The sequence below is a fragment of the Bufo bufo genome, chromosome 2 (assembly GCF_905171765.1).
Source record: "Bufo bufo chromosome 2, aBufBuf1.1, whole genome shotgun sequence".
Lineage (NCBI taxonomy): Eukaryota > Metazoa > Chordata > Amphibia > Anura > Bufonidae > Bufo > Bufo bufo.
This window is the reverse complement of record NC_053390.1, coordinates 315219137-315245786: the sequence shown is the minus strand read 5'-3', so window position 1 is coordinate 315245786 and position 26650 is coordinate 315219137. Positions and strand designations below refer to the sequence as shown.

At 45.0% G+C, this 26650-nt stretch overlaps 1 protein-coding gene across 2 annotated transcripts in view; it reads left to right on the top strand.

Moving 5' to 3' along the window:
- SECISBP2 (SECIS binding protein 2) overlaps window positions 1-26426 on the top strand; it is a 71202-nt gene extending 44776 nt beyond the window's left edge. The window contains exons 8-12 of one of the 2 annotated variants that reach the window (XM_040416958.1): window positions 2792-2933; window positions 3129-3349; window positions 4635-4789; window positions 23936-24134; window positions 26224-26426. In XM_040416958.1, coding sequence (XP_040272892.1) covers window positions 2792-2933; window positions 3129-3349; window positions 4635-4789; window positions 23936-24134; window positions 26224-26321 — 815 coding nt within the window. In that variant the 3' untranslated portion in view covers window positions 26322-26426. Of the gene's footprint in view, window positions 1-2788; window positions 2934-3128; window positions 3350-4634; window positions 4790-23935; window positions 24135-26223 lie in introns of both variants that reach the window. The other variant, XM_040416956.1, reaches the window with a different exon arrangement.
- Window positions 26427-26650: the final 224 nt, after the last annotated feature.

Here is a 26650-nt window from a genome sequence, read left to right as displayed (position 1 = left end):
TGCCCCTGTAAGGCTCCATTCAGACGTCCGTGTGCGTTTTGCGGATCCGATCCATCTATCAGTGGATCCGTAAAAATCATGCGGACGTCTGAATGGAGCTTTACAGGGGTGTGATCAATGACAGGGGGGTAATCAATGACGGGGGTGATCAGGGAGTCTATATGGGGTGATCACCACAGTCATTGATCATGCCCATGTAAGGCTCCATTCAGACGTCCGTGTGCGTTTTGCGGATCCGATCCATCTATCAGTGGATCCGTAAAAATCATGCGGACGTCTGAATGGAGCTTTACAGGGGGGTGATCAATGACAGGGGGGTGATCAGGGAGTCTATATGGGGTGATCACCACAGTCATTGATCATGCCCCTGTAAGGCTCCATTCAGACGTCCGTGTGCGTTTTGCGGATCCGATCCATCTATCGGTGGATCCGTAAAAATCATGCGGACGTCTGAATGGAGCTTTACAGGGGGGTGATCAATGACAGGGGGGTGATCACCACAGTCATTGATCATGCCCCTGTAAGGCTCCATTCAGACGTCCGTGTGCGTTTTGCGGATCCGATCCATCTATCAGTGGATCCGTAAAAATCATGCGGACGTCTGAATGGAGCTTTACAGGGGTGTGATCAATGACAGGGGGGTAATCAATGACAGGGGGGTGATCAGGGAGTCTATATTAGACGCTGTTATCAAAACAGCGTCTAATATACCTGTTAGGGGTTAAAAAAATCACATCTCCAGCCTGCCAGCGAACGATCGCCGCTGGCAGGCTGGAGATCCACTTTCTTACCTTCCGTTCCTGTGAGCGCGCGCGCCTGTGTGCGCGCGTTCACAGGAAATCTCGGCCATCGCATGAGGACGCGCCGGCGCGTCCACTCGGAATCAATCAACCACCTCCAGGACGCGTCTGTGCGTACAGCGGTCCGGAGGTGGTTAAAGAGCTCAGACAGGTGCTACTAAGTTATATTAATGAGTGGAGTAGAGGTGGACTTTTTAAAGGCACAGTAACAGGTCTTTGAGAGCCAGAATTCTTGCTGTTTCTCAGGTATTCAAATACTTATGTTCAGCAGTGCAAGACAAATACATTCTTTAAAAATTATACCTACAATGTGAATTTCAGACCCCTGCATGATTTCTAAGTGGGAGAACTTGCTAAATCGCAGGGTGTTCAAATACTTCTGTTCCTCACTGTATCTTAGGTTCCTCACTTTTCCACCACCTCCCCTTCTTTGTGCCCCAACATTGTCATCTTACTGCCCCTCCAATACTGTACCCGCTCTGCTCTCCAATGCCCACAACCACGATTCTGCAAATTATAAGAGTGCCATACAGATAGTCCCCTCCCAATAGTAACAGTGCCCCCTACAGTACCCGCAATAGCGATAATGCTCCCCAAGGTTGCCCCCTTTAGTAGCAATGCCCTCCATACTGTGCCCAAAAATAAAGTCCCCGCAGTACCCCCAGTAGTAATTGACACCATGCTGACCCCAGTAGAAACAAGGCCCCCTATAGTGCCCACAGTAGTAATAAAGCCCTCTATAGTGTTTGCAGTAGTTATAATTCCCCTTATAGTGGCCCCAGTATTTGTCATGCCCCTTGTAGTAGCCCCAGTAAAAAGTCCCCCTGTAGTTCCCTATGTAGTTATAATGCTCCCTGAAGTGCCCCTGTAGTTTTAATGGCCTCCTGCAGTTCATCCCCCTGTATTATTATTATACGCCCCTCTAGTGCTCCCTGTATTATAAAGCCCCCATAGTGCTCTTAGCTATATTATTGCCTCCAGGGGTGCCCCCTGTATTATATAGCCCGTTGCAGTGCGCCAGCCCCTAGTAGTGACCCTATATCTTAATTCCCCCCCCCCCCCCCCTGTAGTGCTCTGGTCTGTAGTAAGGCCCGCAGTAGTACCCTGTGTATTATAATGTCATCGTCCCTCCCGTAGTGCTCTGGCTTGTATTAAGACCCCCAGTAGTTCCCCTATGTATTGTAATTCCCCCCCCCCCCCAATTTAGTGCTGCAGCCTGTATAAATTCCCCTATGAATTTTAAAGCCCCCCTCCTGCCGCCATTTGCGATGCACACCAGAGGCTTGCCATAAACTGCTGCCTTGAGGCTTGAGGTGACATACTCATGTCACCTCATGGTCATGGGCCGCATATAATTGCCTCAGGGACCACGTGTTTGAGACCCCTTATCTAGAGTAATACAGTAAATGGTGTCAAAAGAGAAAAAAATACTATGTCAGCCAGTTGAAAATTCTTATTACAGCCAATAAGAGTAACAACATGGAAATATATACATACCATTGCCTGGTGAAGAGACCCAAGAAGTGTCAAGTTTGCTGTTTGGCATCATTTTATTTTATTTTAGCCATTAAAAGGTATCATTTCTGTAAAAGTATTATTTTGTTTGTTATTGAGAGCAAAGGGACGGTAAAGAGAAAAAAGGTGTAAAGCTAGCGAGATGCAGGTTAGGCCTGTGCCTGCATGCTGTGAGAACGGAGGTGATGGAACAAGGTCAGACATCGGGCACAGCACTGCTCTTACGCCACACCAGGAAGCATGAAGAGAGAACATGTACAGGAACCATGCCCTAAGTATGTAGACTAGACATCACATGGAGTCCTCAGGTTTTTTAATATATAAAGTTAATTGACTAAAGTAGTTATTTGGACCCTAAGAGCAGAACTACTAAATTTGGCTTGCACTTCCACCTAAAATCTATTCAGGTAATGCAGAACCAGTTTACTATAATATAGTTTCTAGACTGACTAATAACTGTGATCTCATAACAGCAGAAGAGAGAACAGAATCGGCTGAGGCTTGCACGGTTCCTCTTAATGACCAGTCTCAGGATGTTCCTGATGCCACAGAAGTTTCCATTCCTGTGCAACAACCAAGTTCCAACCTCCCCAAAATTCATAGTAGGCGGTTTCGTGAGTGAGTAAATTCAGAATCTCATTTGTTTTATCTGCATGATTTCTGGTTTTATATACACATATCTTGTACAACAGTGCTCTAGACTTGCTTGTATTGTGGATTTAGACCAGCGGTGGAGAGCACAGAGATGTAATTGACCACATAATTTATTTTGATGTATGTTTGGTTATTTAGCTGTATGTTTTTTTTTTTCAGGTACTGTAGTCAGGTTCTCAGCAAAGAAGTGGATAGTTGTGTGACAGAACTGCTTAAAGAGCTAGTGCGTTTCCAGGACCGTTTGTACCTTAAAGACCCAGTAAAGGCAAAAACCAAAAGGCGTCTGGTGATGGGATTACGGGAGGTGCTGAAACATTTAAAGCTCAAGAAACTTAAATGTGTAATCATTTCTCCTAACTGTGAAAAGATACAGTCTAAAGGTATTGGAAATTGGGAATATTTGCCTGATAAATCCTAATTGATTGTACAGTAGTCATTGACTTGTGTGATTTCATACTTTGATCCCTCATCAAAACAAAGGTGCAATGGTACTCCTTAAGCCTCTTCAGGTGGGCTGATTTTTCCTGATAAGGTGCCAATGATAACCTGATGAAGAAGCAAACACTTGTTCATCACGTAAAAGCATCATAGATGCGGGACTTAACATTGCACTTTCTGAGCAGCAGATCATCCTGTGTAAGCAGCAATCTGCTGCCCAGAAACAATCAGTCTGTATGAGGACGAGCAATCACATTAGCAATTGCAGTTCTCATCTCTGTGGATGATCAGGCAATTATCAGGACTTAAAGGGGTTGTCCAGCTTCAGAGCTGAACCCAGACATATCCCGATTTTCACCCAGACAGCCTCCCTGATATGAACTAGGCGGAGGAAGAAAAGACCCCAAGTAAGTTGTCTGATTAATATGAAGGGATGTAGGGAGGTAATAACGTGCACAGGAGTCCATATTACCCCTCCCCCTGTGGCCACCTACACTGGAGGATATCTTCTCCCTGCAGCCAGGCAGCACTCTCCCAATGGTCCCCCTCTCTATCTAGGAATCTAGGAGAGATTGAAGTGCTAGTTGAGATACAGCGAAGACAGCGCATTTAGAAACTAGGTTAGGGGTGATACCTGCAGGTATATTTTGCAGCTAAAATTGCAATCACAGTCTCATTTTAACAAACAGATTCTCAGCTTTAAAACAAACTACTATACTAGCTGCTATATAGCCTGAGATATAGCCATTATAGTAAGGACATTTCTCATACTTCCTTACAACTCATGTGCCACCCTGCAAGTTAGTATATCCTGGCAGCGAAAATGTTAATTGTATTAACACCACAACCCCATGAAATGACCCATCACAATCTCAGCTACAACTGCTATCAACAATTACACAAACCAAATGAGAATTTTTTTAAAGTATGGCCTGTTCATTTACTATCCACCAGTTTGTCACTGATTAACTAATATGCTTTATGATGTGCTTTAAAAGATTATATGAGTTTTGGTACTGGTACCTCTAAAATCTGTTTAGTCCAAAAGATCCTGTTAGTGTACAATTCTGAGTATTGTAAGTTTTTATGATGGAAAAATGCGTAGTAGTGTGGAGAATATTGTTTTTGTTTTATGGGAATAATGGGATTAGTAAATAGTGTTACAGTCACAGTGTGGGTAAATGCTGAACTGCAGATTATCACCTTTTCATCTGTCTCTTTCTCCAGGGGGTTTGGATGACACTCTGCAAACAATCATTAACTGTGCCTGTGAGCAGAATGTTCCCTTTGTGTTTGCTCTTAATCGCAAAACTCTGGGTCGATGTGTGAACAAAGCTGTACCTGTTAGCGTGGTTGGCATATTCAGCTATGATGGAGCTCAGGTGAGTCAACTTTAACCACAGTCTGCTGGTAAAAGACCAGAAAAAGGTAATACCCAGAATGAAACCTTCTGTAGGGTAACTTGAACTTCAGTCATTTCTTTGCATGGGACACTGGGTACGTTCACATGTAGCAGCAACCAGTACAACACCACAACAAACAAATGTACTTTTAAAGAGGACCTGTGTCAGGAATATGGATTAATATTTACTGTCGGCTATGTCCTCACACCCACCATTTGCTGAAAGATAGCAGAGGTAGTGAACTCCACAGGAGGGCCCCGCTTCAAAGCCGTAGCCAGATAGCAGAAAACTCCTAGCAGGCCACATTTGGTTACATTTCACACCTCCTTTCAGACTGCACGGATCCTGCAGGAAAACCTCCCTGCAGGGGGTCTATGCCATTCCCCAGTTCAATCCAATCTAGCAGACAGTATGGAAACTGCGATTTATAAGGAGTTATGAATCATCCGTCTGTCCTAAGCATAATTCGGTGATCTTTTTGCGATCCTGGGGCAAAGCCAAACGTCCACATAGTCCTGGCTTGAGGCTCGGATGCCCGGTAAGGGAGATATCCATATCTCCTCACAGAAACCCAATAGCAGCACCATGTTTGGACTCTAGTTGTAGCCGGAACCCAGGCGGATCCGTTGGTCCCAGAACCATCTCCATGTGACCTGGACTGGAGCTATAAACCCTAAAGGGTTTTGTGGGTCATTTGTAGCCAGTCCACCAAAGGCCGGGAGGGGAGGGACCGGCTACAGGTTAAAAGGCTTGTGCCAGCAAGCGGGTGTGTCTTTTTCTCTCAAAGGGGGTCACATCGTGCAATGTGTTTAGAGGGACCTGCAACCGGCTGACATCATTGTCTCTGACGTGAATACATCTAAGAACTCCTCACTACCCAAAGGACTCATATCTGGTAACTGACTTATTGTTCTGCTTAACCTTGTTGTACCTATATCAGCTGTATTTGTAACCTCAGACCACTGTATATATTCTTAGTGTATATTGTGTTATATCTAGTGTGCCCTCAAGGTGATTAAATATATAATTTAATCTTGTGCTGTCTTGTATCTCAATCACGAATCCCCACGTCCGTGTTTCGGCCTAGTTATACGCTACCGCGGGTTGGTTTCTCACCCTATATAATCCCGTTAGCGGACCAGGCTTATATCAAACGAGAAGCTGGTGGCAGATACCCGGGCTGAGACAGCGCTGTTTTCACTGCGGCAGTGAAAAGGCTCTCTCAGCTTGTTGCCTCTCTGTGCCCATGTGGACAGGAGGTGTCTGTGTAAACTGTACCAAGCTGACCTTACCTGCACCTCTAGAGGGTGTAACGTCACACTTTGGTAACCCGTGACCATACCGCGTCTCGTGAGCTCGTCGTAGGTGACGTCAAGCGGGCACGAGGCGTGGTATTCGTCACAACCTGTCACAACAAAATGCAGTGCATATACAGTGCCTTGCAAAAGTATTAATCCCCCTTGACTTTTTTCGTATTTTGTTACATTACAGCCTTGAGTTCATTGTTTTTTAATCTGAACTGTATGTGATGGATCAGAACACAATAGTCTAAAGTGCTGAAGTGAAATGAGAAAAATATATAAATAAAAATAATTTTCCATTTCATCCACCATGACGGCCCACAATGAGATTGACCCTTGACCTCCTTAGGGGCAGGAACACATGAAGAGAGTTTAAATTCCCCCCACCCCTCCACCTCCTCAGTGCTTTCCTGCCCCTACAGGGGCCAACATGTGGAGAGAGCCCTCCTGTCAGGAGGGTTGTGACATCGTACATAATATAGTTTTTTACAGGAATCTCCTGCTGTCCTCCCGCGGCAGGGGCTAAGGCTGGACAGCATGGAGCAACAAGGACCCTCGTCCCGGCTTAAGCTGGGGCCTGCGGTCCTCCCTTACCTCTAGACCTCCTTCCTCACATCGGGAAACAGTCCGGGCTGCCAGCTTCACATGGAGGTTCGCGTGCTGTGTTCGGCGTCCTCCTTGCAATCACGTGACCGGCCAGGGGAGTAGGTGCGGTGCATGGAGCGCGAACATTAGGAGGCGGGCTGCTCCGATGCACGCACCTATACAATGGTTGGTGCGACGCAGGCACACGCCGACAGCCCGGGGCGCAGCTTGATGACGTCAGACCCTGGGCTGTTCAAAAGATTGCGGTTCCAGACAGCATTTGCCTGCAGCACCACGATGTCAGAGACACCTACTCCCCGCCAGGAAGGTCCTGATCCCTCTGCCACCAGTACTGTGAGTCCCCTCCGGGAGGGGTTGTATTACTAAGACAGCACTTGTATTTTAATTGCTAACTGCGGGATATCTGGTTGTTCCCTCACTTCCAGGGCACTAAAGAGTCTAAAGCAAAAGTGAGATTGCTAAAGTGTAATGCGTGCTCAAAAAGGCTACCTGAGAAGTATAAAAAAAGGCTGTGCAAGTCTTGCACGGCTGAGATCTGGAAGGAAGAACAACCAGATATTCTTACAGAAATGAAATAGTTTATTCTGGTCGAAATTAAGTCTTCTTTGGCTACTATGTCAACTCTCGGCAGTACTCCTAATCCTCCTAAGAAACGCAAGCTCTCCGTTATATCCTCCTCAGATGCCGAGGATGCGGAAGAAGCCTCCGTCTCATCCAGACAGATGCATAATGAGGACCCCCTATCAGAGGGGGAGATCGTGGATGAAGATAAAAAATATTTCTTCTCTTCAGATGAAATGGAGGAACTACTTAGGGCTGTCAGGTCTACAATGGGGATTGAGGATACTCCTAAACCTCGTACCGTCCAGGACGAGATGTTTGGAGGTCTTAGATCAAAAGCTTCCATTGTTTTCCCAATAAACGAAAACATACGGGAAATGATTATGGAGGAGTGGTCTGATCCAGAGAAGAGGCTAGGAGTCCCCAATGATTTCAGAAACAGACTTTGCTTTGACCAGATGGAATGCAAGATATTTAATGAGACCCCTAAGGTTGACATACATACAGGTGGCCAAGGTGGTAAATAGAACGGCTTTACCTTTCGAGGACTCCTCCCAGCTTGGCGATCCGATGGATCGAAAAGCGGACAGGCTTCTGAAAAGGTCCTGGGAGTCTGGAATTAAAACAAATATAGCAGCAACATCCGTGGCCAGCGCTATGTATATCTGGCTAGGAGAACTTGACGAACATCTAAAAAATAAAACTTCTAGAGAAGAGATTCGTGATTCTATCCCGCTTCTCCGATCGGCCACAGCATTCCTAGCAGATGCCTCCGCAGAATCGATCCGTTTCTCCGCAAAAGAGGCAGCTTTTTCCAATGCCGCCCGCCGGGCGCTATGGATGAAAGCCTGGTCAGGGGACAAAGCCTCCAAAGCCAAACTCTGCTCTATCCCATTCTCGGGAGAATTTGTATTTGGGCCCACTCTAGACAAAATTCTAGAAAGAGCTGCTGATAAGAAAAAGGGTTTTCCTGAGGATAAAGAAAGTAAAAGAAAGCCCTTTCGTCAGTTTCAACCCCAACAGAGATCTTACAGGGGTAAAGGAAAATCCGGAAGATGGAGCTACCCTAAAGGGGGAGAGGCTTCATCCTCAATCCCCAAAACAGACAAACCAAACAACAATGACGCCAGGGTAGGGGGCAGACTGATTAGCTTTCTATCTTCATGGGAACAGATCACCTCAAATCCCTGGGCACTAAGTATAATCTCCCAGGGTTACAAGATAGAATTCACATCAGTCCCCCATAGAAGATTCCGTATCTCTGCCCAGAACAGGGCAGAATTACCAAAGATATGGCAGGGCGTCCAAGATCTTCTAAGTCTTGGTGTAATTCAAAGAGTTCCAGTACTAGAAGAGAGAAAAGGATTCTACTCCAACCTTTTTCTGGTAAAGAAACCAGACCAGTCCTTTCGGACTATAATAAATCTAAAGCCATTAAACAGGTCCATTTGGTACAGGAAATTCAAGATGGAAACTATCTCCTCCACAATTCCTCTCATCCAAAAAGGGGCATTTATGTCGTCAATCGACCTCAAAGATGCCTATTATCGTATCCCTATTCACCATCTCTCTAAAAAATACCTACGATTCGCACTAAAAGGCGCGGATGGTTCGATCCACCACTTTCAGTATGTCGCTCTTCCATTTGGCATCTCCTCTGCACCCAGAATTTTTACAAAACTCGTGGTAGAGATGGTGGCTTATCTTCGCCGAGAGGGCATAACGATCATCCCATACCTCGACCACTTCCTGATTCTCGGCAGAACAGAAGAAGAAAACCTACTGGCAACTCACAGGTTTTCAGAAACTCTAACACTTCTCGGTTTGGATTATAAACAGAAAGAAATCCACACTGACTCCATCCAGGAGAATAAGGTTCCTAGGGGTAGAACTGGACTCAACTTTACTAAAAACCTTTCTTCCTCAGGACAAAACAGAGATTCTGATAAAGAAGATCGTGGCGTTTCAGAGTTATCACAGATGCTCCATCAGGGAAGCCATGAGCCTGTTAGGAAGCCTAACCGCCTGCCTACCTTCAGTTCCTTGGTGCCAGAGCCACACGAGAATAACCCAGAGCTGGATCCTGAGGGAATGGAAGGGAAGACAGGGAGACCTGAACAGAAGGATACGGATACCAGTCCGTGAAAACAGATCTCAACTGGTGGAAACAAAAGAAAAGACTACTCAAGGGTCTAGATTGGCGGAACCATCCAGAGGTTCAAGTAATTACGGACGCAAGTCTCGAGGGCTGGGGAGCCAAAATAGGAGACCATTTTTTCCAGGATACCTGGCCAGAGGACTTAAAAAGAAGGTCATCCAACTTCAGAGAACTGTACGCAGTTCTCGAGGCCATAATAAGAGGGGAAGTTCTGTTAAAAGGTCAACATCTAAAGATCCTATCCAACAACACCACAACGGTGGCATATTTGAGGCACCAGGGAGGGACAAAGTCCAGCCTGCTAGGGGGAGTGGCAAAAAGAATCTTCTCTTGGGCAGAAAGAAACACCTTATCGCTCTCCGCTGTCCACTTGAGAGGATGTGAAAATACAGTGGCAGACTACCTGAGCAGAGAAAGAATACATCTGGGAGAATGGTCCCTGAACAGAAGAATCTTTCAGAAGATATCCGAAAGATGGGGTCATCCCGAAATAGATTTATTCGCTTCCAGACGGAACACTCAGGTAGATCTCTTTTGCTCCCTAAACCCAGGGGACAGACCTTGGGCAATAGACGCCCTGTCAATACGCTGGAGATGGAGACTAGCGTAATCATTCCCTCCAATACCTCTAATCTCTCGAGTCATCCAGAGGTTCCTAGGAGAACCAACCACTCTAATCCTGATAGCTCCTCTACGGCCAAAGAGGAGCTGGTTTTCCACTCTGAAACTGTCGTTGGAGGATCCTTGGGAGATCCCCTTTCAGAGAGACATGCTAGTCCAGGGCCCTCCTAATACATCCCGACCCAAGAATATTCAGACTAGCTGTTTGGATCCTGAGAGCGAGACCTTAAGAAGTAGAGGCCTTTCAGATAGAGTAATCCTCACCCTCAAGGCCAGTAGGAAGAAGGTTACATCATCCATCTACCTTAAAATCTGGAAAAGATACTGCTCTTGGTTAGGGGTGGATCACCCGGACACCACCTCTCCTCCCATCAATAAAATTTTAGATTTCCTTCAGAATGGCTTGGAATTAGGATTGAGACCTAGTACCCTGAAAGTACAAATATCGGCTCTTGGCACCTTCTACGACTTCAGCCTAGCCGATCACAGATGGGTCAGGAGATTCATCAGAGCAGCAATCAGATTAAGACCCACTCTAAAATCTAGGCCTCAAACTTGGGACCTAAACATCGTCCTAGATGGTTTAACAAAACCTCCCTTCGTGCCGCTGTCTGATTTTTCTTTAAAGCACCTTTCCCTAAAAACCGCTTTCCTGGTAGCAATAACCTCAGCCAGACGTATCGGAGAACTTCAGGCACTTTCCTGCAAGGAACCGTATCTCCAGATCAACGAAGATCACATTCGTTTAATGCTCGATCCCGGGTTCCTCCCTAAAGTGGTCTCTTCCTTCCACTGTGACCAGGATATTTCTACCCTCCATTACCGGGTCCCAGGATAGAGTGTCAGATGATAAAATGCGCCTATTAGATGTCAGGAATACAGTCATTCAATATCTTGAGTCTACCCAAGAATTTAGGAAAGATAATAATCTCCTAATACAGTTCTCAGGGAGAAATAGGGGAAAGAAGCTCTCTAAATCCTCTATAGCTAGGTGGATTAGATCCACCATTGAGTGTTGCTATGTGATTCAGGGCAAACCCAGCCCTGGAGTCATTAAAGCCCATTCCACTAGGGCCACTGCCTCCTCTTGGGCTGAGAAAGGAGGTGTCTCACTTGACCAGAGCTGTAGGGCTGCAACCTGGTCAAGTGTAAATACCTTTGTGTGACACTATCGTCTTAGTCTTCCGGACTCGAATGAGACTCTTTGGCCGGAGGGTTTTACAGGCGATATCCCCACCCACTTAGTCATTTGTTACCTCTCATTGTGGGCCGTCATGGTGGATGAAATGGAAAAACCGCAATTAGACTTACTGGTAATTCCGTTTCCTTGAATCCACCATGACGGCCCGTACTATTACCATCCCAAAAATTTAAAAAATATAAAAAAATATGTATATAGTAATAATACACGGGGAAGATATAAATGATAATATATTAAGGGTTATGAATCAATATCCTTTATTATTATGATCCACCTTTCGGGTAATTTGTAAAGCACTGAGGAGGTGGAGGGGTGGGGGGAATTTAAACTCTCCATGTGTTCCTGCCCCTACAGAGGTCAAGGGTCAATCTCATTGTGGGACGTCATGGTGGATTCAAGGAAACGGAATTACCAGTAAGTCTAATTGCAGTTTTTTAGAAATAGAAAACAGAATATTGGCATGTGCGTATGTATTCATCCCCTTTGTTAAGAAGACCATAAAAAGCTCTGGTGCAACCAATTACCTTCAGAAGTCACATAATTTGTGAAATGATGTCCAGCTCTGTGCAATCTAAGTGTCACATGATCTGTCATTACATATACACACTTTTTTGAAAGTCCCCAAAGGCTGCAACACCTAAGCAAGATGCATCACTAACAAAAAACTGCCATGAAGACCGAGGAACTCTCCAAACAAGTAGGAACAATGTTGTTGAGAAGTATAAGTCAGGGTTAGGTTATAAAAAGATATCCAAATCATTGATGATGCCCAGGAGCACCATCAAATCTATAATAACCAAATGGAAAGAACATGGCACAACAGCAAACCTGCCAAGAGACAGCCGCCCACCAAAACTCATGGATCGGGCAAGGAGGGCATTAATCAGAGAGGCAGCACAAAGACCTAAGGTAACCCTGGAGGAGCTGCAGAGTTCCACAGCAGAGACTGGAGTATCAGTACATAGGACGACAATAAGGCGTACTCTCCAGAGTTGGGCTTTATGGCAGAGTGGCCAGAAGAAAGCCATTAATTTCAGCTAAAAACAAAAAGGCACGTTGTGAGTTTGCAAAGAGGCATGTGGGAGACTCCCAAAATGTTTGGAGGAAGGTGCTCTGGTCTGATGAGACTAAAATGTAACTTTTCAGCCATCAAAGAAAACGCTATGTCTGGAGCAAACCCAACACATCACATCACCCAAAGAACACCATCCCCACAGTGAAACATGGTGGTGGCAGCATCATGCTGTGGGGATGTTTTTCAGCAGCCGGGACTGGGAAACTGGTCAGAGTTGAGAGAAAGATGGATGGTGATAAATACAGGGATATTCTTCCGCAAAACCTGTACCACTCTGTGTGTGATTTGAGGCTAGGATGGAGGTTCACCTTCCAGCAGGACAATGACCCCGAACACATTGCTAAAGCAACACTTGAGTGGTTTAAGGGGTAACATGTAAATGTGTTGGAATGGCCTAGTCAAAGCTCAGATCTCAATCCAATAGAAAATCTGTGGTCAGACTTAAAGATTGCTGTTCACAAGCTCAACCCATCCAACTTGAAGGAGCTGGAGCAGTTTGCAAGCAGGAATGGGCAAAAATCCCAGTGGTAAGATGTGGCAAGCTCATAGAGACTTATCCAAAGCGACTTGGAGCTGTGATTGCCACAAAAGGTGGCTCTACAAAGTATTGACTTTAGGGGGGTGGATAGTAATGCACTTTGACTTTTTCTGTTAATTTGTCATATTTGTTGTTTGCTTCACAATAAAAAAAAAAAAAAAACATCTTCAAAGTTGTGGGCATGTTCTGTAAATTAAATTATGCAAATCCTCAGACAATCCATATTAATTCCAGGTTGAGGCACCAAAATAAGAAAAATGTCAAGGGGGGTGAATACTTTTGCAAGGCACTGTACCTGCAGCTTTCACTCCTAAGCTAAATTTCTAAAGGCTGTGTCTTTGGATGTATTACTGTTGTCTTGTTTTAAAGATTAGATTGTCTGCTTTAAAACAACACCTGGTTCATAGATCTTGCTGCTTTATAGCCGAAGATACTTTAGACCAGCTACTGTGAAACTACAACTCCTAGCACGCAAACTGTCTAGGCTGTTCTTGTAACTCCCATGGAAGTGAAAGGAGGATTCTGGGAGTTGTAGTTTCACAACAGCTGGAGTCCCTGCTCTAGACTAAAGTAGCCCCTTCAGGCTATTGTGATCTGTTCGTGCTATCAATCGCCCCCATCAATCAGAAAATACATTTTCACTCATTCACAAGTACTATAGTATTTTATGTTTTATTTTTTTTAAGACTGATGTAATGCAGGAGATTTTTGTGCCCATATGATGGAGGCAACACCTGAATTTCCCACGCTTCATCAGAACCAATGTTATGTTGCTCAAACTAATTTTCCGAAGAACTGCAGAAGGTCCAGTTGTCTCCATTATACAGGAGTGATAAAACCCATTATATCCCAGTCTGAAAGCAGCCTTTAAAAAAAAAAAAAAAGGGGGGGGGGGGGATTCACTCACTGGGCACCCAATAAAATAGCATATACAGACAATAAACAAATCAGTAAACAAATGAGATTTAAGTACAGCCCATTAGGATACATTGAGCTGAGCTATTCATTTCACACAAATATCATACAAATAAAGCACACAAAAAATTCAAAAATAACACAATTTTGGTCTGATTCTGCAATAAAGATTGGGGCCCTCGTGGTAAATGAATGGTACTGTTCAGTACCTTCATTTACCGTGACAGCCCCAATCTTTATTGCAGCATCAGACCAAAATTGTGTTATTTTTGTATTTTTTGTGTGCTTTATTAGTATGATATTTTAGATTGATATTGTATATACCCACTGTTATTTCCTTTCTGCTTTCCTCTTTTTTTTATCAATACCTTTTATACAACTTTTAATTTGCTATATACTTGAGAAACTGGTCGTTTTTCTGATTTGAAAGCAGCCTTAGTAAATACATTAGATTAGGTTTAGGAATTGATCATTTTTAACCCCTTCAGGACCCTGCAATTTTTCACCTTAAAGGATAACTGTCACACTTGGACCCTAATTTCAATTTTCATATATGTAGTTACTAATAACCTGATATTCCAGAAGCAATTACTATTAGACTGACTTACCCCATATTTAATAAGATTCAGCCCTTAGCAACCAGTCTGCATAAAACTGCAATTTCACTATTCAGTTAAGATGGCCGCCACTGCCCTCACCCTGAGGCTAATCCCGCCTGTCCTCACTAGCCAGTAACAATAGCCCCCCAAAAGTGTCAGTAACCAGAGCCCTCCCCCCTAAAGGGTTAATCTCCTGCAGCACAAAGGGATCCTCTTACCACATGTTGCTTTCATTTATACACTGAGCAGATGGCAGATCTCCCTTCCCTGGTCTGCGCTGCTTCAACTCTGCATTCTCCAGCTCTGCTGAGTGAGGGAGCGTCTGCCAAGCGCAGGGACAGGGAGAAGTGCACACAGCCCAGACACTGTTATCAGCTGCTGGGGAGGACCTGGCTTTAATCATTTACTTACAGTCCCTGGCTGTCAGTAATGTGACCTTGCACGCAGCTGCGTCCTCCATCCTTCAACAGAGGACGGACCATGCCTAGCAACCCTATTTTAAGCACAGGTAAAAGTAGGCAGTACAGGGAACAAAACTGTGGAATTAAGGGGTACTTGAATACACAGTGAAAAGTTGAAATAGGGCCACCAAGGAGATATTAATCACCACAATCCAATACTCCAAAAAAAAAAAAAAGATGACAGTTATACTTTAAGGACCAGGCCATTTTTCGCAAATCTGACACGTCACTTTATGTGGTGATAACTTTAAAACGCTTTTACTTATTCAGGCCATTCTGAGACTGTTTGGGATGTTAGAAGTTTAGAACCAAAACCCAATTTTTTAAGGACCAGTTCAGTTATGAAGTCACTTTGTGGATGCTTACATATTAGAAACCACCCATAAATCGCCCCATTTTAGAAACTACACCACTCAAGCTATTCAAAACTGATTTTACCCTTTAGGTGCCCCTCCCCCCCCCCCCTCCGAGAATTAAAGGAAAATGAGCATGACATTTCAACATTTTAAATTTTAATCAATTTTTTTTCTGCAACGCATCAAGGGTTAACAGCCAAACGAAGCTCAAAATTTAGAATCTGGAGTTTCCAGAAACACCCCATATGTGCTCAAAAACTGATGTATGGGCGCACAGCAGGCTTCAGAGCGGAAGGAGCACTATATGGCTTTTGGAGAGCAGATTTAGCTGGAATGGTAATTGAGAGCTATGTCGCATATGAAGACACAATAGTGACCCCATTTTGGAAGCTACACCCCTCAAGGAATCTTCCAAGGTGTGTAGTGAGCACTTTGACCTCAAAGGTCTTTGCTAGAGTTAGGACATTTTTTGTATTTTTTGCCCTATAAGACACATCGGCCCATAAGGCTACTTTCATACTAGCGTTCGGGGTTCCGCTTGTGAGCTCCGTTTGAAGGCTCTCACAAGCGGCCCCGAACTGATCCGTAGAGCCCCAATGCATTCTGAGTGGATGCGGATCCGCTCAGAATGCATCAGGATGGCTCTGCTTGGCATCCGTTCCGCTCAGTAGGCGGACATCCGAACGCAGCTTGCAGCGTTTTGGTGTCCGCCTGGCCGCGCGGAGCCAAACGGATCCGTCCAGACTTACAATGTAAGTCAATGGGGACGGATCCGTTTGAAGTTGACACAATATGGTGCAATTTCAAACGGATCCGTCCCCCATTGACTTTCAATGTAAAGTCTGGACGGATCCGTCTGACTAACTTTCACACTTAGAATTTTTTCTGAACTATAATGCAGACTGATCCGTTCTGAACGGATCCCAACGTTTGCATTATAGGAGCGGATCCGTCTGTGCAGACACCAGACGGATCCGCTCTAAACGCAAGTGTCAAAGTAGCCTTAGACGCACCTAGGTTTTAGAGGAGGACAATAAGAAAAAAAAAATTTTCATTAGACCTCAGGTCAGATCACCAATTAGACCCCCCCCCCCCCCCATATGTCAATTATAACTCAGCTGACAGCCCCAATCAGACCCCCAATGTTAATAAGACCCCAATAAGACCTCAGCTCAGACCCCAATGTGAATGACCCCCGTTCAGGCCTCTTATCAGCCCCCCAAGCCTCTTATCAGCCCCCCAAGCCTCCTATCATCAGCCCCCCATGCCTCCTATCAGCCCTCATACCTCTTATCAGCTTCCATGCCACCGCACGTACACAGGAGCAGGTATGTGTGTAGACTTAGAGGTGGAGCAGGCAAGTGTGGCAGGAAAGCCTGCTCCGCCCCTCATCTGCCTGCTTCCGCACTTCCACCAACGTTCTCACCGCAAATTGGTCGGCCGGTCCCTGCCAACCTCCACCAGACGGGTTCGGCCGTTCTCTATCAGCGTGCACCAGCCACACCACCTGACCCTACCACCCGATCAACAAGCACGCGCTGCGGCCGCTGGGCTCTCCCTCTCCAGGTGCATGGATGTCTGGTACATCGCAAGCTGGTGTTTCTATGCAGCTTAGCCTGCGATGTACCGTGCTGTGCGGTGCACATTTTATGTTTTTGCCCTGTATTCACCCCATAAGATGCACTAGCGTTTTTCCCCCATTTTAGGGGGGGTGGGGAAGTGCGTTATATGGGGCAAAAAATACGGTACTTGGCAGTGAAGATTAAAAATTTAATTTTTTTTCACAAAAAAAGTTGCTTTACACCTACATTTTTCACTGTCCCAAAGGGTAACGGGACAAAATGCACCCCATATTTTTTTCCCCATTTCCCCCCGAATATGGCAACACCCCATATGTGCTCAGAAAATGATGTATGGGCGCACAGCAGGGCTCTAGAGGCAAACGGCAAAATATGGATTTTGCTGACCTGAATTGGCAGACATTGATTTTAGCTGCCATGTACATTTTGGAAAGTGCACCCCTGTACGAACATTTTAAGGGGTGGAAAGGGCACTTTTGACCTAACAGATGTTTCACAGAAATGAATATGTAGTGGTTGGTGAAACGTGGATCTGTAAGCTATGCAGACTAAGGCTAGGTCTACACGACTACATTTGTCGCGCAATATTTAGTTGCACCAATGTCGCGCAACAATTTTTATAATGGCAGTCTATGGTGTCGCACTGCAACATTCAACATGCTGCGACGCAACAGTCGCAGAAAATCCATTTGAGATGGATTTTTCTGCGACTGTTGCGTCGCAGTCGCAGCATGTTGCATGTTGCAGTGCGACACCATAGACTGCCATTATAAAAATTGTTGCGCGTAGGGATCGACCGATTATCGGTTTTACCGATATTATCGGCCGATATTCAGGATTTTGATCGGTATCGGCATCTATTTTGACGATATTCCGATAACGTATGATGCCGCTGCCGCCAATGAAGAGACAGATGGGAAGAGGAGGGGAGGGGCTTTGGCCACTGCGCCACCAATAATGTTAATTTACTCATTCATTCAAATTGAACAGGAGGCGGGAGCTGGCTGCAGAATGACATAGCCGGCTCCCGACCTCTATGAGCGGTAGCTGCGATCCGCGGTAGTTAACCCCTAGGTGCCGCGGATCGCAGCTACCGCTCATAGAGGTCGGTAGCCGGCTATGTGATTCTGCAGCCATCTCCCGTCTCCTGTATATGAATAAATGAGAGATTTATGTTCATTGGTGGCGCAGTGTGCCCCCCAGTATTAATCATTGGTGGCGCAGTGCGCCCCCCACCCCCACCCCAGTATTAAAAACATTGGTGGCGCAGTGCGCCCCCCACCCCCACCCTAGTATTAAAAACATTGGTGGCGCAGTGTGCCCCCCCACCCAAGCCCCTTCAGTTTTAATCATTGGTGGCAGTGGCCGCAGGGTCCCCTCCTCCTCCGATCGGAGCCCCAGCAGTGTAAGCCTGGGGCTCCGATCGGTTACCATGGCAGCCAGGACGCTATTGAAGCCCTGGCTGCCATGGTAAGCTCCATGCTGCTGTGTGCACAAAGCACAGAGCAGCAGGGACAGTGTGAGATCCTATTCACCCTGATGGAGATCTATCAGGGTGAATAGGACAAGGGTTCGAAGTCCCTAAGGGGGCTAAAAGTTAGTAAAAAAAAAAACACAAATATTAAGTAGAAATGAAAAAGAAAGATTTACAAAAAATAAAAACTACACATTAACAATAAAAATATTCATTTTCAGCAGATTTGTGTAGGAATTTAATTTTTTTTCAAAAATTAATTTATACCGATATTCTGTGAAATTTATCAGCTATCGGCCTGAAAGTTCACAAATTATCGGTATCGGCCCTAAAAAAATCAATATCGGTCGATCCCTAGCGTGACATTGGTGCAACAAAATGTTGCGCTACAAATGTTGCAGTGTAGTTGTGCCCTATCTGTCGCGCGACAAATGTCGTCGTGTAGACCTAGCCTAAATCAGAGATATAAGGAGGTAAAACTACATCATGGATGAAATTAAATTAATACTCCATGGATGAGTGGTAGATTTTAAAACACTCCTGCATGCACAGGCCAGGTTTTTCATGGCAGGTTTTCGCAGTGGTAAATGGTGTCTTTCCTTATCCCCCTTTTGGAACACACCCTGCATCTTTTTTGGGTCCTGCCCTTCCTTGCTGTCTGGGGGACTTGACCTGGAAAATGTTGCCCTGGTACAACATGTGCACCATGACTTCCTGAAGTACTGGGACCCTTCCCGGCCTGCCTTTGAAAAATTAGGGCCTTGATAACCACCTCTTGGAACTGAAGGAAAGTTCCTGTGTGGCCTGCAGATTGATATAGCACGTACGCCTTGCCATCTGTACAATGTTTACGGCCAGCTTTATGTACCACACTTTTTTGTTTTTCGTGTGGCACTGTAGGGCTTCAGAAGTTGATCTGAAAGATCCACCCCTCCCATGTGCCTGTTGTAATCCAGGATACAAACTGGTTTGGGGGTAGTGGTTGTGGTACCTCATACAGGAGCAGGGGAGCTGGTGTTAGTGTGAATGGTGGTCAGTACAAGGACGTCCCACTTGTCCTTGTACTTAACCACCAGCATGTTCTCATGGAGAAGAGCCATACTTTCACCCATCCTCAGTGGTTGCCTTACCAGGGATCTAGGGTGACATCTCTGATTTTTGCGCATAGTGCTGCAAGCCACAGTACCTCTGGCAGTTAGGGACATGAATAGGGGTATGCTGGTATAATAGTTATCCACAGAGGTGGTAACCCTTATCCAGCAGTGGGTGCAGTAAGTCCCACACAATCTTCCCACTAACTCCTAGGATAGGGGGGCATTCTGGGGGTTCTATCCGGGAATCTTTCCCTTCATAAATGCAGAACTTGTGGGTGTACCCGAAACTACTTTCACAAAGTTTGTATATGTTTATGCCATACCTTGGCCGTTTTCTAGGCAGGTACTGGTGGAATCTATACTCCCTTTGAAAAGTAATAGGGACTCATCTACACAAACATTTTTATCAGGGTTGTACACCTCAGCAAACTTGGTGTTAGTGTTCAATGACCGGCCTAACCTTGAACAGACGGTCAAATGTTAGGTTGTTTTGGGGTGGGCACTGTGCATTGACGTTGTAGTGTAGGAATTTCCTAATTGACTCAAATTGCTTCCGGGTCATGGTCTTACTGTAAATTGGAGTCTGGTAGAAAATGTCCGAACTCCAGTATTGTCTAACGTTTGGCTTCTTTACAACGCCCATATGCAGCACGAGTCCCCAAAACTTAATCTCTGTTGCACTTACTGGGGTCCAACCTAGGGGTCTAGCATATACCGATGTAGGGTTCTGATCGATGATTTGTTGGGCGTATAAATTGGTTTGGGCCACCATTAAATTTACAAAATCTTCACAGAAGATTTTGAAAAAATCTAGTTAAGTGAAGCCCGCACAATCTATCTGTATTACGGAGCTGCCCTCAAAATCCGGAATTTGGGGCTGATAATCGTCAGGGGGTGGGGTCCATATGGGCTTACTCTGGGGGGCTGCCTCAGCTGTTGTTCTGGGGCACCTTCTAGAGGGTCCCTTATGAGCAGATGATGATGAGGGGTTAGAGTAGAGGAAAGTGGCATCCTCTTCTCAATCACTTTCAGACTCCGTATGGGAGGCAAGCATGGCATATGCCTTTTCAGCGGAGTATACTCGTTGGGACGGACGGGCCATTTTTATTTTTTTGGGGTGTGACGTGTGAAATGTGTAAACCTTTATTTAGTGTGAAGGGTGTGTATGTTGTGTTTTCACACATGGCTTGTAATAAATTTGAAATATAGAGTAGAGAAAAAAGTTTTAAAAAAAATTTGCAGGATGCACGCACAAAGATGTTGCGTGCGTTCAAAAATCTACACCAACACTACCTGACTAAAATTGATTTCTATGTATATGGAAATTTATTTATATATATATATATATATATATATATATATATATATATATATATATATATATCTTTTTTTTTTTTTTTATAGTAAATATAAATTTCCATATAACTAATTACCCGAAAAAAAAAAAATCTGCACAGTAAACTGAGCAGACAGGTCAGAAAAATTGATGTTTCTGATCAGCACTCAGCAGATGCAGGATGGACGCACGCACACAGATATTATGTGCGTGAAACAAACCTACACTAAGGCCCCTTTCACACGAGCAAGTTTTCCACGCAGGTGCAATGCGTGACGTGAACGGATTGCACCCGCACTGAATCCTGACCCATTCATTTCAATGGGTCTGTGTACATGAGCGTTGTTCTTCACGCACCACTTGTGCTTTGCGTGAAAATCGCAGCATGTTCTATATTCTGGGGCTGCGTGAAAAACGCATTGCATCCGCAAGCAAGTGCGGGTGCGATACGTTTTTCACTGATGGTTGCTAGGAGATGTTGTTTTTAAACCTTCAGTTTTTTTATCACGCGCGTGAAAATTGCATTAAAAAGCATTGCACCCATGCGGAAAAAACTGAACTACTGAACGCAATCGCAGACAAAACTGACTGAACTTGCTTGCAAAATGGTGCAAGTTTCACTGAACGCATCCGGAGCCAATCCGTCACGCTCGTGTGAAAGGACCCTAAGGCCTCTTTCACACGGGCGTTGCGGAAAAATGTGCGGGTGTGTTGCGGGAACACCCGCGATTTTTCCGCGCGAGTGCAAAACATTGTAATGCGTTTTGCACTCGCGTGAGAAAAATCGCGCGTGTTTGGTACCCAAACCCGAACTTCTTCACAGAAGTTCGGGCTTGGGATCGGTGTTCTGTAAATAGTATTATTTTCCCTTATAACATGGTTATAAGGGAAAATAATAGCATTCTGAATACAGAATGCTAAGTAAAACAGGGCTGGAGGGGGTTAAAAAAAATAAAAAATCATTTAACTCACCTAATCCACTTGCTCGCGATGCCGGGCATCTCGTCTGACTCTTTTACTGTATAGGACCTGTGGAGAGCATTAACTATAGTTTAAGGACCGGGGATGACATCACTCTGGTCATCACATGGTACGTCACATGATCTTTTACCATGGTGAATCACCATGGTAAAAGATCATGTGACGTACCATGTGATGACCGGTATTCAGAATGCTATTATTTTCCCTTATAACCATGTTATAAGGGAAAATAATAAGGTTCGGGTCTCCATCCCGATCGTCTCCTAGCAACCGTGCTTGAAAATCGCACCGCATCCGCACTTGCTTGCGGATGCTTGCGATTTTCACGCAACCCCATTCATTTCTATGGGGCCTGCGTTACGTGAAAAACGCACAAAGAGGAGCATGCTGCGATTTTCACGCAACGCAAAAGTGATGCGTGAAAATCACCGCTCGTGTGCACAGCCCCATAGAAATGAATGGGTCAGTATTCAGTGCGGGTGCAATGCGTTCACCTCCCGCATCGCATCCGCGCGGAATACTCGCTCGTGTGAAAGGGGCCTAACACTAACTATTTCTATTTAACACTAAATGTATTTTTTGCACCAAAAAAACCAAAACTGAGCACAAAAGCGACCAGTGAAAACAATTTTACTTATTGGTGCTCGGGGCTGCAGAATGCACGTAAGCTGACATTTGGTGTGTCTGTGCAGACACTGTAGTATAAAAATTTACTGCAGCTACAAAATATATATTAATGCTTCTAACTATTACTTCTAAAAAAAAAAAAAAAAAAAAACACAGATAAAAAAATCAACCCAGGTGCTGAACAGTGGTTTACGGACTGATCAGCACTTGACGGTCACAGCTCGCATGCAGAAAAAGTGGCGCTGGAAGATTGTAAAAAAATAAATAAAAAATAATAATAATAATAAGCACACGGACCAAATGGCGTCCGTAAAAAAGGGACGGGGGGCTCGGGAGGGGGTGGGTAGGGATAGAGGGTGGTTTAGGGATCTGGAACAGCTGCAAATGAAGAAAAAAAATCAGTGCAGCAATTCCAGATGTTCTTCTTTCAGCAGAAAAAGCTCAAATCACAGTGGTGGTGCACCACAAGTCCCAGCAAGCCAACAAGCAGCACAGAGAAGCACAGAACCTCTCTGCATGCAGTCACCAACTGGAATGTCTGCCTGCAAAGAGGTTCAATTCTTTCCTGTGCTGCTATCGTGCTGCCATTGGCTAGAACGTTGTTCCAGCCAATTGCAACGCTGGCAGGGGATGCCAAACACTGGAGTCCCCTGCCTAACCTCGGAGGAGAACGGTGCTGACCGGTCACCTCCCCATGTGCCCCTTCCCCCCCCCCACAACCCGACCCGACCCGCAGCTTCCCTCTGCTTTCGGCGCTGCGATGTGCCGCTCTTCATTGGGGGTGGAAAGACACCATGCTGCCCTTACCCGGCATGGATTCCTGCCAGTAAGAGCAGCCATGGTGCCCCGATTCATCCGCAATCCTGCCCCAGCACCCGATACGCAGCCTCCGTTTCAGTGTTTTAAAGACCACAGTTCTTACTGATGTATACACTTGTGGTATATGAGCTTTGCATACCTCCATATATGATTACTGTTATGAAGATTTGTGCATGTAAATTTAGGCATCAGTGGCATGTATGAACTCTACACATATTGAACATAATTTATATTTATTTTAGGAGTTCTGGTGTGCATAACTTTCTACCTGGGTCACACTTTTACCCACTAAGGGTCCATTCACACCTTCGTAAGTGTTTTGCGGTCCGCAAACTGTAGATCCGCAAAACACAGATACCAGCCGTGTGCGTTCCACATTTTGTGGACCGCACATTGCCTGCCCCATGATAGAAATGCCTATTCTTGCGGGCTAGAATAGGACATGCTCTATCTTTTTTGCAGGGTCGCAGAATGGAACTATGGATGCGGATAGCATATGGTGTGCTGTCTGCATCTTTTGCGCCCCATTGAAATGAATGGGTCCGCACCCATTCCGCTAAATTGCGAAACGGATGCGAATCCAGAACTACGGACATGTGAATGGACCCCAATTTGTATGAAGATGTCTGAGTGTATAAAGTGCTGAGTGGCATTTTGACAATGTGTGGGGTTTCTTCTTTCAGAAAATATATGCATGTTGGGGGTTTGTGTAATTTTGTTTATTTAATAAGGTTATTGGGTTTTACTTGTACATGTCTAAATATTTTGCATTCATAAGGATAATTGTCAGTCATATGCTTACGTGTCTGATATGTGTTGCAGAATCATTTTCACAAATTATATGATCTCACAATGAAGGCCAGACAAGATTATAAGGACATGATTACCTCTTTGCAAAAGCAACAGAACGAGGATGAGGAGGAAGAAAATGATGTGGAAACTGTCTCAGAAGAGAGCCATCAGGAGTCTCTGAATGTTACTACAGCATCTGCCATAGAAGAGACAGATGAGCCAAACTACAGTGAGTCTCACACTTCCCTATGTGAGCTTATCTAAGGGTACTTTCACACTAGCGTTTTTCTTTTCCGGCATAGAGTTCCGTCACAGGGGCTCTATACCGGAAAAGAACTGATCAGGCATATCCCTATGCATTCTGAATGGAGAGTAATCAGGATGTCTTCAGTTCAGTCATTTTGACTGATCAGGCAAAAGAGAAAACCGTAGCATGCTACGGTTTTATCTCCGGCGAAAAAAAACCGAAGACTTGCCTGAATGCCGGATCCAGCATTTTTCCCCATAGGAATGTATTAGTGCCGGATCCAGCATTCAAAATACCAGAATGCCGGATCCGTCCTTCCGGGTCTGCGCATCCGGTAAAAATGTGAAAAAAGATACAGGACATGACAAGCGGAGAGACGGATCCGTTCTCTTAATGCATTTGTGAGACAGATCCGCATCCGGATGCGTCTCACAAATGCTTTCAGTCACATCCAGATCGGCGGATCCGGCAAGCAGTTCCGTCGTCGCAGTGTGAAAGTAGCCTTACAGAGATTTGCATCAAACTAATCTGGCCTATGGCCAATTTCATATGCAGGTATTCAGTCCTGGAAACATGCTTCATGTGAGGACTGTGTTCCCTGGATGGAAACACTGCTCCTCTGACATCAACTTACAGTATCATAATGATTTGTGATGCTATGGGTTCCTGCCTGGCCACGTGTCTACTGAACTGTACTCCCATAATGCAATGAGTACAGTTTAGTAGGCCCACGGTCAAGCAGGGACTCGCAGTATTGAGTCTGGAAAATACAGCCCTCACATGGAGCGTGCTTCCCAGATTAAATGTGCTTGTGTGAAATTGGCCTCCTGAAGTGATCATTATTGTTTGGCAGATCCCGTACCGCTGCGTTGGTTCTCATTGACCAGGGATCTGTTTACCCAGCTGCAGCAGTGATATCACGTCAACAACATATGACCTCTGCAACCACTCACTAGCCTCTCTGGTGCACTTTTGAGGGCAGTGGTCACGTGTTGTTGATGTGATGTCACAGCTGCAGCCAAGTAAACGGATCCTAGCCAGGAGAACTGGAGCGCTGGTAAAAGATCTGCCAGGTAAGTATTGATCCTTGACCTGTCTGTATTTGCACAGGAAATACAACTGCACTTTTATATCATCTCTCTTCTGCCTGCGAAGAAATGAATGTGCCTGAATAGGTTGCATCCCGGAGAGAGTTGATAGTTAGTAGGAAATCCCTTTGGTGTGGCAACCAATAAATTATGATTGGTGGTCTATTCATGAATTAACAATTTTCCTATTGAACTAGGATGTATGAGATATCACCAGTAACTAGAGGTCATAAAGATATATCATTGGTGGTCTAGGGTCGTTAAAGGGTTGGCTACCTTCTTCATACATTTCAGAAATGCCATACACCAATGTGCAATGGACCAAGTACATTGTTTTGGGGCTTACCTTTTCCCGTATGGAGATGCCCCCCTGCTGCCTATTGGAACTGCTATAAACAAGCTGTAATGTCCATAGCTTTCCCAAGATGGCACTATGTCTTCTACTAAGTAGCCACCGAAGCCTGAGATACAGGGAAATGATGGACCTGCGCCTGTGCAGAACGCTTTCAGAGCCTGCACAATAGAAGGCAGAGCTCCCCTCTTAGTAAAGCTATGGACGTTGTGATGTGTTTACATTGGTACCTGTCATTCTGGGCGGGGGTTAGGGTGGCATCTCCATGCCACTAAGGTAAGCCCAGAAGCAATATAGAAGATTCTTAGGCTATTACACATTAGTATATGGCAGGGATGACCAACCTACGGCTCTCCAGCTGTTGTAAAACTACAACTCCCATCATGCCCTGCTGTAGGCTGATAACTGTAGGCAGTCTGGGCATGCTGGGAGTTGTAGTTTAGCAACAGCTGGAGAGCTTCAGGTTGGCCATCCCTAGTTTATAGAATTGCTGAAATGTATATAGAAAGTAGAATAACCCTTTAAAGGGGTTAATTCTTACTAAAAGTTCTCTATTGGTCATCTTGTCTTCGTCTGATCATAGGGTCCATTATTTACCCAGTGCCTAATGTAACTTATTTATTTTTTGCAGTAAAAGTATGGAAACGAATGCTAGAAGAGAAATACACTCCATACGCGATGAGTCTTGAAGAATCTCTTACAAATGACATGTTTAATTTTCATCTTTGATTATTCAGTTACTCACTGAAACCTTAACCGAACTGTCTATGGGCCAGTTCACTGAAAACCAGCGTTGACCATTGCCCCCTGTGGTCTTCCTGAAGCAAGAGCTGGACGTCTCTCAGCTTTTGCTAAGTGAGGACCTCTATTAGGTAAACATGCTCCAACCAGACATCTAAAAGCAGACTGACTTAATGGAGCTGAAGACACTTTCCAGTCATTATAAAGTCACTGATTTATTTTACTGGATTTTACACCACTAATTAAAGAGGAATGTACTTTTTATATGTCTTCAAATCATCCAATACAAAAAGAAGTGGCTTGTTCTGCATACCAGT